The 14920-nt window shown below is 39.3% G+C and overlaps 1 protein-coding gene across 1 annotated transcript in view; it reads right to left on the reverse strand.

Moving 5' to 3' along the window:
* Nucleotides 1-8104: 8104 nt before the first annotated feature.
* The window catches only part of LOC309551301 (uromodulin-like), a gene marked incomplete at its 3' end in the record, with an annotated part of 100047 nt that continues 93231 nt past the window's right edge, over nucleotides 8105-14920 (reverse strand). Inside the window, 1 exon segment of the mRNA XM_082251832.1 lies at nucleotides 8105-8175. Within this exon segment, the coding sequence (XP_082107958.1) occupies nucleotides 8105-8175 (71 nt within the window).

Raw genomic sequence — 14920 nt, forward strand, 5'->3', positions numbered from 1 at the left:
AATGTCTGTGTATCATCAAGGAGCAAGTGGCTGATGCTTTGTTCAAAAACCTCAGCAGACTTATCCATGCCTGATGCTAGGGCTATGGCAGGAGTAGCTGTGTACAATTAAGCAGAATAAGCCTGTGGTGGACTGCAAACTAGTCCCTGCTAGGGTGATGGAGGATGAGGATGGTGTATTAGGTCAGTCCACCACCTCCTCTGCATGCTGTGGCTAGATAGCATGGGCAACATCACTAAACAGAGAAAATTATGCCCTACCTGAGGACAGACCCTGGCCCCCTCACAGTGCCATGGGAATGTCTGCCTCTCTATGTTGGCCTCCCAAAGGCTTATTAACCAGGACTGGAAGATTTTCCCCCTTAATGACCAGGCCCTATTTTGCAATTCAGCACTGCGTTACTTTAACGGACAATTGCACGGACGTGCGATGGTGTACCCAAACAAAATTGACGTCCTTTTTTTCCCACAAATAGAGCTTTCTTTTGGTGGTATTTGATCACATGTGCGATTTTTATTTTTTGCGCTATAAACAAAAAAATAGTGACAATTTTTTTTAAAAAAAAACAATATTTTTCACATTCTGCTATAGGACATCCCCCCCCAAAAAAAAATTACATTTTTTTAACATTTTAGGCCAATTTGTTTTCTGCTACATATTTTTGGTAAAAAAGAAAATCGCAATGAGCGTAATTTGATTGGTTTGCGCAAAAGTTATAAACCACGGGAAAGATTTATGTAATTTTTATTGTTTTTTTTTTACTAGTAATGGCGGCGATCTGCGATTTTTTGCGGGACTGCGACATTGCGGCGGACAGATCGGACCCCTAACTGACATTTTTGACACTTTTGGGGGTACCAGTGACATTACTACAGTAATCAGTGCTAAAAATATGCACTGCTACTGTAATAATGAGACTGGCAGGGAAGGGATTAACACTGTTGGTGATCAAGGGGTTAAATGTAAGCCTAAGGGAGTGATTCTAACTGTGGGGGGGGGTTGGGCTTCTGAAATGATTACAGAGACATGCAATCCTACACAGCAGGATCACATGAGCTCTGTGATCATTGCAGGGAGAAGGACGGACGGCTGTGTTTACATCAGCCGCCCGTCCTCTCTCAGCGGGGAGAGATTGCCGTTGTCAGGAGGCAATCGGAGCCTCCTGACACACGCACTGATTTCCCGCTGACGATCGGGGGCGGGTGCATGCCGGCGGCGGCATGCGCTCGCCCCTAGCTAATGACGTACCGATACGTGGTTTTGCCTGGGAGAGCCACTCTGCCGATGTATATATACCGTATACGGTCTGCAAGTGATTAACAAAATGTAATAAAGATGGGGAAATGTGTACATGGATGCACTTTAATCAATGGAAAGTGGTGTTTGGTGCACTTTAACTTGAGTACTCACTACACAGTCATACTCCACGGACACATTACAATATACTGCAGTAAAACTGCACTAACGCACTGCAATATACTGCGTTAAATGTGCACGAATGCACTGAAATATACTGCACTGAAATATTCTGCGTTAAACATGCACTAACGCACTGAAATATACTGCAGTGAAACTGCACTGACGCACTGCAATATACTGAGTTAAATGTGCAAGAACGCACTGAATTATACTGCACTGAAATATTCTGCATTAAACGTGCACAAACACACTTAAATATACTGTGTCAAACATGCACTAGCGCAGCGCAATATAATGCGTTAAACGTGCACCAACGTACTGCAATATACTGCGGTAAACGTGCAATAATGCATTGAAATGTACTGCGTTAAACATGCACCAACGCACTGCAATATACAGCCGGAAACAATGAAAAATATACTGCACTGAAATATACTGCGTTAAACATGCACTAATGCACTGCAATACACTGCGGTAAATGTGCACCAATGCACTGAAATGTACTGCTTTAAATGTGCATCAACTCACTGAAATATACTGCATTAAATGTGCACTAACACACTGCAATATACTGAAGTACACCTATAATAATGCACTGAAATATACTGTGCTAAACGTTCTCTAAAGCACTGCAATATACTGCAGTAAACATGCACCAACACACTAAAAAAATACTCCCTTAAACGTGCACTAACACACTGCAATATACTGCGGTAAACATGCAATAAGGCACTGAAATGTACTGCGTTAAACGTGTACAAACGCATTGAAATGTACTGCAGTAAACGTGCACCAACACACTGAAATATGCTGTGTTAAACATGCACTAAGGCACTGCAGTATACTGCGGTAAGATTGCACCAACGTACTGAAATATACTACGTTAAGCGTGCACTAATGCACTGCAATATACTGCCATAAACGTGCACTAACGCACTGCAATGTAGTGCTATTAACGTGCAGTAATGCACTGAAATATACTAAAGGAAACCTGCCTTGACAAAATAAAATGACACTTATGTAAAAATAAACGGTCACACTTCACTTATGCTGCACTATCACTAGATTCACACTAAATCTATATTTTACACTCACAATAGAATCACAATAGCACACTTATCCACTAGTAGTACTAAACAGAGCCCTGTTCTATCTCTCTCCAAGCCAATTTCACACTGCAAATGGAGGCTATGCGAAGAATATTTTTACAGTGTGGGGTGGGACTAAGAGCCATAATTGGATAGAGTATCATTTCTCTGACAGTGCTATGTGCCCTGATTGGGCAAAGCTTTCATTGCTTCAGCCATTAAGGGTTTCCAATGCACTGTGCGTCAGCGCAGTGCATTGTGGGCATTCAGCGAGCTAAACAAACAGTTGAACGCCCCGACAATTTGTATGTTCGCCAAATGGGCAAACAGCCAATGTTTGGCCTGAACTCATGCTCGGGCCAAACTGTTTGCCCAACACTAGTGAGTGAGTATGCACAAAGTGTAATACAGAATATATTTACAGTTTATAATGATTTGGTTTTACTTTAATGACTCTTTAATACAAGATATAGTTATATATATATATATATATATATATATATATATATATATATATATATATATATATATATATATATATATATATTGTGACAGGAAGTCAGGTAAATCTGGGAATGTAGTCACAGGCCGGAGATACATTTCCACCTGCTTTGCAAAGTTCACTAATTACTATAAGGTGTCGGCTGCCAAAGGCAGCAGGAGGGTGTAAAGAAGTTGAAAGGCCTTCAGCTGTTCAGAATGAGGAAAAGAAGGCCTCTATAATTTGTCCAAAGGAAGTCCTATTGATTGCTGCCTCCTGTCGCTGTGTGAGCTGGGAAGAGGAGGGCAGACATACGGGTGCCTCCCGACGCCGTGTGGGCATGGGAGAAGGACTGCTGCCTCCTGTCGCCGTGTGGGCTGGGAGAGGGGGACAGTCAGATGTGTGCCTTCCGACAAGCTGGTGAGCACGGGAGAAGACCCCCTGAAGTGATATGCGCTAAGGAGGGTAACCAAGTGTGAAGACGTCTCAAAGGTGAGGACATGGACTGTTTTGCTATGAGGAAAGAAACAAAGGGACATGTTCCATATGAAGAGGAAAAGGGACATGTTAAATGAACTGTGTTCAATGTGAAGAGTGTGAAGAGTAAAGGGACCTGTTAAATGAACTATGTTCCATGTGAAGAGTGTGAACTGTGAAGAGTAAAGGGACCTGTTAAATGAACTGTGTTCAATGTGAAGAGTCTGAAGAGTAAAGGGACCTGTTATAAATGAACATGTGCTGTGTGAAGAGATAAAACATGGACTGTTGAGTATCCGCTGTAGGATAAGAAAGTCTGCCCAACAGTAGGTTGAGAGACAGACTCTTAGGTAGGTTCCAGCGTGAGAAGGTAGCCGCCCACAGAGGCAAGGATTTATTTTGTCTTTTATTTTATTTTGGCTGTTTTGACGCTTGCAATTGTGTGAAGTAAATTGCATGAATAAATCAGTCTTGTTTGCAACCTCTGCTCGGCTATCTCTCTGTGAAAACGCACCCCCAAAGGGGTCATCCACGCCTACCACCGAGCTAATCCCTCACAATATATAATGACCTAAAATAAAACTAAATGTAACATTTAAGGGAGGGCTATTGTCATCTTTTTTGCATTGGAGTGATTTCCCTTCACTTGCTGTCCCTTAGGTACACAAGAAGTGAGTGGAAATCCTCAAAGTAGGGGAATCCCTGATTGTCCCCATTGGAAGAATTCCCTTCTATTACTGTTCTGGGGACAACTCAAAATTTGGGATATTATTTTACTTTCACTCTCAGTTAGAGTGGTAAACAGGACAAATAGAAATGGTGAATCTCCCTAACTGGGACACAGACAGCAATAAAAGCTGTTTTGTTTTTTGCTATACTTCAAGATAGAATGCAATTTGGACCACTCAATACTTAGAACTTTGAGCATATAGCATCTCCTAAAGCTTACAGCATAAGAGAGGAAGGGGTTGATGCCTTAATCTCAAATGGTGAATTGGTTAATTTTCCTTTATAATGTGTCAGTCCAGAGGCACAAATAGATAGATCTAAATGCAAAAGTCAGACTCTGATACATTGCTGAAAATATTGCTTATTTATTGGTTTGATATCTTATTAGTATAATGTGAGTAAATATAACACATTTACTGTATATTTACTTTATAAATCATGAAAAAAAATCAGTTATGTTTACAATAATTGTTTTTAAAATATTGCATTTAACTAAAGCGTGTAGAATAGAAAAATGTGAATAAATTTCAAAAACACAGGCATCCAACTTTTTTTTGTTTTAGATCAGGGTTTTTCAACCTTTTTTTTTACCTTGGAGGAACCCTTGGCAAAACGTTTGATATCTTAGGGAACCCTTGAAATAATTTTCACATGTACAGCTCACGGAATATTGGTGTGATCAGCGAGTTGTTGATATATTAACAATTATTTTTTGAAAAGAACATTAAATATTAGAATCAGTGTTAAAGCATACATATTTAACATAAAACTTGTGCTTGTTTTTTTCTGCACAGATGCTCAATTCTGGGTCCAATCTGAGGTAAGCAGTGTACAGGGGGGCAGCAAGCCGGAGTACATGGCACACTACATGGGGTAATAAGGACACATTACATGGGGGGGGGGGGGCAGGCACATTACATGGGGGTAGGGAAAGGGACAGCAGGGCACATTACATGGGGGCAGGTCACATTACACAAGGGAAGGGCTCATTACATTAGGTCAGGGCTCAAAAAAAAGGGAGCAGGGCACATTACATGGGAGCAGGGCACAATACATGAGATCAGAGCATATTACATGGAAGCAGGGCACAATACATGAAATCAGGGTACATTATGTGGGAGCAGAGCACATTATGTAGTAGCAGGGCACAATGCATGAAATCAAAGCTCATTAGGTGGGAGTCGGCCACATTATGTGGAAGCAGGGCACATTACCTGAGAGCAGGACACATTATGTGGGAGCAGAGCATATTACGTAATAGCAGGGCACATTACATATGAGCAGGGTACATTATATTGGGGCAGAGCACAATATGGGACACACAGCAAAGCACAGTACATGAGGCACACATCAGGGCACAGGACATGGGGCACACAGCAGGGCACATAACAGTAGCGGAAGTATCCTTCATGTGCAGAACTAGGCAAGGAAGCGGCTGTGATTAGTTCTCTTCAAGCTTGCTGTTCCTTGCCGGTTTCACCTCCTCTCCTATAGATCCTAGGTCAGTGATGGCGAACCTTGGCACCCCAGATGTTTTGGAACTATATTTCCCATGATGCTCAACTTTACTCCAGAGTGCATGAGCATCATGGGAAATGTAGTTCCAAAACATCTGGGGTGCCAAGGTTCGCCATCACTGTCCTAGGTGATGTCCCATACAAGCACCTGAGATGGACAGCAGGGGAGGTGGGGGGGGGACAGGAAACAGTGCTCCATAGCCATCACTATCACACCTGCTTCGTCACAGCTGTGACTAATGGGCAGATCATGGCAGAACCCCCAGGAATCTCTCTAGGATTCATAGGGTTCTGTGGAACCCTGGGTAAGAAACCCTGTTTTATTTCCAATAATTCTTTATTGACAATGAGAAAGTGTCTTGTACAAAGATTATAAAGAGGTTGTACATAAAGGGGAGAGATTAGATTATATTGTATACCATGGCAAAGTACATACAGATATCAAAAGGTCGCTTAAAGAATAATACACATATGAAGATTTCATTTTCATCACATACCAATGTCACAAGCTCATCTCAAAGTGGGAGTAATGGAAGGGGGGAATAAACTGTGGTTAAAAGAGAATGGAGGAAGAGGAGGAGAACAAGGTAGAAAGAGAGAGAACATCCAGTCAATCATAATTTTTAATCAACTTTGCTTGAGACCAGTCAGAACAGAGATTATCAAGGTTAACAATATTTTATTATACATTTAGGGTTATTAGGCCATAAGGACCATAGTTCAGAAAATGTAGTATTCATTTGGTTTGTAGATGCCAGCAGTCTTTCAATGTCACATTGGTGGTTTAGAATTTGCAGAGTATCAACTATGCCAGGAGGATGCAGAGAGCCACATTCTAACAATACTACATTTTGCTGCAAAGAACAGATGGATAAGAATATATTGGGCAGATATATTGGGCAGACTAGATGGGCCAAATGGTTCTTATCTGCCGACACATTCTATGAATGGTTTCAATTGCCTAATCCCAAGATGTAATAATGCAAGTTCTGGGCCATATTGGTATCCGTACAATATCAGAGGCCAATTTAAAGATCCCATTCCAATATGAACGTAGAGACTTAAAGTCCATTAATATTTAGCTTAAAGAGCTAGTATCGCCATATTGTCTCCAGCATATACAGTAGAGAAGTGGGGGGTAAATATTTCAATAGATGCAAGATACCACCGGTGTAGGACCTTTTGGTATTGATAAGATTTTATAATTTAGAACAATTAGGTTTTTGTATGCATCTATAGTTGCAGTGCTTGCAGAATATTATGAATAAGTATTAGCCCGTTTGCCTAGAATAGCTTTTTTGCCTAAAAAACACTACATTAAGCTCAGCTAAAAATTTGTAGTAGAACAGAATCAATCTCATAACTGTTTGTCAATGTCAGCGTGTTCTTCAAAAGCAACATGTCCTATTTGTTCTGCTTGATTAAATGTACTCTTGTTTGGACAATGTATTGAATTTTACTTTAATATGCTACATTGCAAAAAGAATCCATCATAAAATGGAAAATACCATGATTAATTCATTATTTGATACACGCCCATAGTATGACCATGGCACACCTATATTGTAATTCATTAAGCCTATGTCACGCCTAAGATATTGTTCATTAACTCATGTATACATCCATGAGTGTACAATATAAAAGAAGTAAGACTAGCTAATAAAGACAGTTCAGACCCTTGGAAAGCCTTGTGTCTGTCTGAACTCATGAGATCATTTCTTATCACTCCTTAAAGAGAACCACTTAAGACAATTTCCTTTACGGTACAACTCTCAGTGATTGATAAAATGGGAAGCCTTAAAGGGTGTTGCAAATTCTATTTTCCAGGAGGGACTAGGGTGTGAAATATCTAATTCCGATTCTCATTAGTTCATGGAGTTTTCCCCACTGTAAAGCGCTGCGCAAACTGTTGGCGCTATATAAATCCTGTATAATAGTAATAATGGAGTTGGTTTTGGAAAGGTGTACTGTCCTATTTAGCAGATTACAGAATATTGAGATACCCTTTGAGGTAGATTGCTTATCAGAGAGGAATCAGTAGATGTGGGCATCTATTTAAACATAGGAAGGTAAAAGGTGTTTACCATAAAAGTGGCATATACAGTACGTACTGTTTATAAGAGAAGTAGAAATCTATTGCGAAGGGACTCAAAAGTGTATATAGTATGGTTGTTATAGAAGTGGGACAGAAGGGTGATACCTTTGGATTTGCAGGAGTGGAGATGAATATCTGGGAGGAATTGTTGTATAATATCTATAGGTAAGAAACTGTTTTTGATCAATTGTGACTGTAGTTTGTTACTGATCTATGACTGCAACATAACCCAACAGCTTCATTGTCCTACATAATAACTTGTCAAAACACATGAAAATTGTACATGACAAGACTATATTTATATGTATGACATAAGGAATCTTCCAAAAATAAAAAAAGTTGGTAAAAGATGAACAGCGCAAGGAGCTCCTGAAATAGAATGAAAAACAGAAGTTCGTGTCAGCATAATAATAGTAACACAAATGTTATAAATTAATTGCTTTTTTTTGTGCTGACTCTATAAAGTGTACATTTTTTTAAATACATGTAGCATCCTCTAAGATAGGTGCTAGAATTAGGTAAATTTAGTTCGGGCACATTGTATTCAGTGGAGCTGCTGTTTTGTTCTTAGGCATATTTAGTTGTGCTCACTGTAATTAGTGTAGCTTTATTGATTATTCTGGCCTTTTCAGTGTTTCATTTATGCAATTTTGATTGCTCTCTATGCTTTCTGGAGAACTGTGGATCTGTTTAGATGTGAAGCAAGAGAAATGGCCGCATACCAAGCGATGGCTCTCGATAAAAGGCTTTATTGAACAAGGATGCAAGGTACAGCAAAATGGATGGTAGACATGTTTCACACGACTCACAGCATGTGAACAAGCACGCTGTGAGTCATGTGAAACATGTTTACCATTCATTTTGCTGTACCTTGCATCCTTGTTCAATAAAGCCTTTCAGAGTGAGCCATCGCTTGGTGTGCGACCATTTTTCTTGTATCCTGTTTGCGGTAACGATCCGAGGTCCTGCACCCATAGCTGGCTGTGAAGTTCCAACTGCCTGAGCGGTGTACATCTCTTTCTAGATGTGGAGCAAGGCAGCATGAATATTTATACAGTCTTGGCCAATCCCTGAAAGGATGGCTGCATTGGGTCTGTATAAATAGTCTGAGACACAGAGCTTCCAGGTCATTTCCTATAGTAGAGGAACACCGCCTAAGGGGTGCTGCTTGCCCCCTTGGGCTATCCTGCCATGTCCTCGCTGTTCGTGAGGCCTCAGCTGGAAGTCTTCTGAGGATCTAGACTGAAATTACACGACAAAGGGGTCACATGGATTATGGAAGGAGGCAACCAACACCCAAGGACATTTTGTGAGTAAAGACAATAGGAGAGATCTTGGAGACATTTGTTCTGCTGCCACCCCTCTGGTGCTAGGCAGTCAGCTGTATATGTGAAAAGGGGACATTGACTGGTGTCCTGAATAGCTCAGTCTAATCTAATTTTTTGTGAAAGGACTCTGCTGTATCCGCTCTAACGAAGAGGCTTTTGTGCCTTTAGCTACTCCTACTTCAAAGCCAAGTCAACAGTTTGCTTTTGCAAGGACTTTTGCTTCAATTCTACCAAAGGAAGTTTATTGTCCTCATCTTGTACAACTACTGGGAAATAGGCATATTTTCAGCGGCTCCTACAGGGGTTAGCGCTACATACATTTGTTTCCTAATTAGGAGTAATACAAAACATTTCATCTGACAATTAAACCTAACATGTTTTAAACGTTTGCTCTATCATTCTACAAAGCTAGGCAGTATATTGTATTAGTTTAGATTCATAATTCTCTGATTTGCTGATGGCTCACATGGTACAACCTTCTGGTGATGTGACTTGTCCTTATCCTCTGTTTCTATCTCAGTTGTTTGATGAACAGGTGAATCTCATACAATTAGAATATCATCAAAAAGTTAATTTATTTCAGTAATTCAATAAAAAAAAAGTTAAACCCAAATATTTTATATAGATGCGATTTATTTCAAGCATTTCTTTCTTTTAATTTTTATGATTATGGCTTATAGCTTGTGAAAACTCAAAATTCTGTATCTCAGAAAATTTGAATATTACATAAGACGAATAAGAAAAAAGGATTTTTAATACAGAAATGTTGGCTTACTTAAAAGTATGTCTATGTACAGTATAGTATGCACTCAATACTTGATCTGGGCAGCATTTGCCTGAATTACTTCATCAATGGGGCGTGGCATGGAGGCGCTCAGCCTGTGGCACTGTTGAGGTGTTATGGAAACCCAGATTGCTTTGATAGCGGCCTTCAGCTCGTCTGCATTGTTGGGTCTGGTGTCTCTCATCTTCCTCTTGACAATACCCCACAGAATCTCTATGGAGTTTAGGTCAGGTGAGTTTGTTGGCCAATAAAGCACAGTGATACCATGATCAATAAATCAGGTATTGGTATTATTGTCAGTATGGGCAGGTGGGCTGTAAAATGAAATCATCATCTTCATAAAGCTGGTCAGCAGATGGAAGCATAAAGTGATCTAAAATTTTCCAGCTAGAGGGCTGCGCTGAATTTGGACTTGATAAAATACACCGGACCAACACCAGCATATGACATGGCTGCTCAAATCATCACTAAGTGTAAAAACTTCACAGTGGACCTCATACAACTTGGATTCTGTGCCTCTCCACTCTTCCTTCAGGCTCTAGGACATTGATTTCCAAATGAAATGCAAAATTTAGCACATTTATTGATGATTTGGGGAGCCATGACATCTGATGTTGGTCCACTGTGTTTTATCAAGTCCAAAGTCAGCGGAGCCCTCTACCAGGAAATTCCAGAGAACTTCATGCTTCCCTCTGCTGACCAGCTTTATGGAGATGCTGATTTCATTTTCCAGCAGGAATTGACACCTGCCCACACCGCCAAAAATACCAATACCTGGTTTAATGATCATGGTATCATTGTGCTTGATTTGCCAGCTAACTCACCTAAACCACATAGGAAATTTGTGCGGTATTGTCAAGCTGATCGACTCCATGCCACACGGCATTGATGCAGTAATTCATGCAAAAGGAGCCCCGACCAAGTATTGATTGCATACTATACTGTACATGGACATACTTTTCAGTAAGCCAACATTGCTGTATTAAAAATCCTTATTTTTTTATTGGTCTTATGTAATATTCTGATTTTCTGAGATACAGAATTTTGAGTTTTCACTAGCTGTAAGCCATGATAAACAAAATTAAAAGAAATACATGCTTGAAATATATCACTTTGTGCATAACACGTCTATATAAATTATTTGAGTTTCACTTTTTGAATTAAATTACTGAAATAAATTACCTTTTTGATAATATTCTAATTTTATGAGATGCACCTGTATGGAAGAGCAAAATAAACTGCCATATAAGGTACACAAAGATTACAACTATATTCTTTAAAAAAAATAAAGATTTGATTAAAGACTAGGTTTAGCCAAAATACAAAATTGGATGTCAAGGAATCCAGGAGGCAGCAGCATAAGGAACACATCAGACATCCCATTATAATCATATATCATGAGACTTTTTAAATTCATTATAATTATATAAATTTCTTTTCATGTGCTCTTTTGTAATATCGTACACATTTCCCACTATATATGCTTTTTAAATGCTCGCTCCCTTGTTAATATCAGATACGGGAGGAGCGATATGCTTTATGTTGTTTATTTCTCTGCTGCTTGGTCACGTGGTCTTCCTCCGGCGTTTGATTGGCTGACGCAGGTCGGGCCACTTCCGCCAGGGGATGATGAACATCCCTTCCTGCCGATACCGGATTGGCTGACTGGCGTCACTTCCGCCCACTGCGGATTGGGAGACGTTAGTCGCCACAGTCGACTGCATACATGCTGACACTGGATTGGCAGACGAGTGTCGCTTCCGCATACTGCGGATTGGTAGACGCTCGTCGCCATAGCCAATTATAGATGGGTTGCTGCGGACTCCACGGCCAATAAGCTGATTATTGGGGGTACTTAGGCGTGTGAATTGCGTCTGGAATCACGCCCAGACGAAGTCTATTGAGACGAAACGTTGGCGATTCCAGACGCAACGTCCACACGCCCCTTGAAATTTTTCGCCGGCCTTCATTACCTACTACCTGGGACAGTCTGCGGGACGCCGCACTTCCATCCCTTGTATTACCAATCGATATGCCTGTTTATTCATGCCACATTGTGAGTACCTTTTTTAAATAAATAAGATTGTATTTTAAACGGGATCACGCTATGGGCTTCGTTTTCTCTTTCCCTACATATTCATTTATGACTGCTGGAAAATATTGAGGAGAGTTTATCCTGTACTGATCCCTTAACGTATTTTAAGAGGTGGTCCATCTGTACTGAATAAGTATCCATGCAACATCAGATCTTCAGTGGTCTTGATTAAAAGCTGGGAGAGGCTGACTCATTAAGTTGAGCAGCCATTGAAATCTGGTAAGCTGCTTTTCTTACCCCATCACAGAGGTGTTCCTTTCCTCCACACACCCTTGGTGTCACGGGAAGAATTCCCCCTTGGATTACTGTGCATGCGGATTTATGAATTGACTTCACATCAGTTTTTCTTTGGGACTTATTCATTTGGACACAATTTTATTTCTTTTTTTTCCTATATGCACATTATTGTGATTATTAGTTGTTTATTCATTTGGACACTATTCATCATTATTGTGATTTATACTTTCAGCGCCACACTTTTATGGTTTATTATTATTTTGAGTCATTGTTGGTTGATTCTGTGTTGGCTGCAGACATTTATCATTGTTTCATTTATCACACTAGCGCGGAAATTTTTTGAATTTTATTTATACATCATATTAATGGTAAGTCATGTTTTGGTCTTTTTTTTTTTATTTTGACTAAACTTAGGCTATCATTTAAAAAAATCTTTGGTGCCTCAAAAGCCTATTTATTTTGTTCTTCCATATACAATATTTCTTTATAACCTTACATGTGTTACCTGTAGTCCCCTGCCCACATTTTTTAAAAAATCGTAGCTATCTCCATTGTGTGATAATGGCTCTCACTAATGTTCTACATCGCAGCAAAAAAAAGTGTAGAGCTGCTGTGCTAATAAGGGAACAATCCATCTAAATGAATGATAATCTATACATAACGCAACTCCCCTATATAGTGCAATTTCCACAAATATTAAATTCAAATAGTGCAGTGTGATTCACATAGGTAAACATATACAGTATATACCATAGTTAAAAATAAATATTCACAAGAATATTTCAAAGAAAATATTTTTGGATAAGGTGCTCCTTTTTATGTATGTACACCAAAAGCAAATTCATATACACACATATATAAATAAATAAATAGTATGTTTCGTGACAGAAGGGCCATCTGTCACTGTGAAAATGTGTGGAGATAATGACAGTTGTGGCAGTAAAAGGACTCATGAGTTTGTGGACCAAATGGGTTTGGTCCACAAAGTCAGAAAGCGCTCCTGTGGATATGGTTGCTACTAAGAACACACTGGGCATGTGTCAAGGCCAAACAATTCATCAAACTATACTGCACAGCTAATCATAGGCAATTTTGCATGGCTTAACACTGGTACTGTACATAAACCAGTGATAATGATAAAACTAGCCCACCAAAAAGATTCTGAAGCAGGATCTCAGCGATATCAGTGTAGCTTTTTTTTATTGATATGGGAAATCTTGCTTCAGAATCTTCTTGATGTGCTGATATGTCCAGGCCTGTCTGGCCCTCTAGACAGACTCCCTAACCAAATTGATATATTGCATACAGTATATGTCAAAACGACCCTGTCTAGCAAGTGAGATGGTGCTTGAATGGGCAAAGATGCTACCCAGAACAAGCTGGGCGCCCAAATAGCCAGAGAGTTGTTCATTGATTTGTGGCTGTAATTAACAGAAACAACCCTATGTGAGGGTAAACATAAATCATTATCTTTCAGTTAGACTACATCCTTGAAAAGTTCCCCTTTTAATGCCGATTCTTACAATTAATATACCCAGCTAAAAAAATCTAAGTATATATAATGTTCACCTTTTCCGGGGGAGCCTTCATCAATGATCTGGTGAGAACTCAACCATGATTTGACCCTTACAATACTAGAAAAGGTCATATGGAGTAGGTCATTAATGTATAAAATACTCACCCATATGCACAAAAAACATTTTCCTGTAAATGTAATCCTTAATGTTCTTGTCCCACTTTCCCAGTGAGCCATCAAAACCTACCATGATAAACCATAAACTCACCTAAGACTCGACTCCTCAGTACTAGAGTAATACCAGTAATATGCTAGTCTAGAAACAATTAATATCCTTTTAGATTTGTCTTCATAAGTAAATTAACTACTCCAAGATGCTCCCAAATAGACAGTGTTTGACAAACAAACAGGTCTCCATTGAATAAAATGTTTTTACTTTTAAAAGAATAATAGCCTTGATGACGTCCTTGTGACAACACATGTAGGGAGAAGGAAGCAGAAACATCATCTTGCATGCATGTCGTAAGTCGGAAGTTTGGCTGCTACTGAGTTTAGGTGAGGTCTGTGCACCAACATATGTGAATGTCATACTATAGCTTTTTTTAAAAAAATAAATAAATAAAAACATGTTTTTACAATATGGAGTCTTGTTTCTTTCATCTATGAATGTCTGTTTTGGGAGAATCTTGGAGCAGTTTATTTTCAACAAGACAAACATAAAAGGATATCAATTGCATCTATAAAAGCAATCTGAGCTACTTAAGTACTGAGGAGTCAAATCTTGGATAAGGTCTTGGCCTATCACTGATGGATGTCCACTGTGAAAAAGTAGAATAAGCACTCTGTCGATTACATTTAAAAGAAAGGAGTTTTTATGCACTTGGGTGCAGACATATTTATATATTTGTGTATAAAATATTTTCAGCTGTACAAATATCAAAATTGAGCAATGTCACTGCAAAAACTGAGGATACTATTGTAAATATACAGTATCTGACAAACGTGAGTACACCCTTCACATTTTTGTAAATATTTTATTATATCTTTTCATGTGACAATACTGAAGAAATTACACTTTGCTACAATCTAAAGTAGTGAGTGTACAGCTTGTATAACAGTGTAAATTTGCTGTCCCCTCAAAATAACTCAACACA

This window comes from Pelophylax lessonae (genome assembly GCF_965119305.1).
Source record: "Pelophylax lessonae genome assembly, chromosome: 3".
NCBI classification, from domain to species: Eukaryota; Metazoa; Chordata; class Amphibia; order Anura; family Ranidae; genus Pelophylax; species Pelophylax lessonae.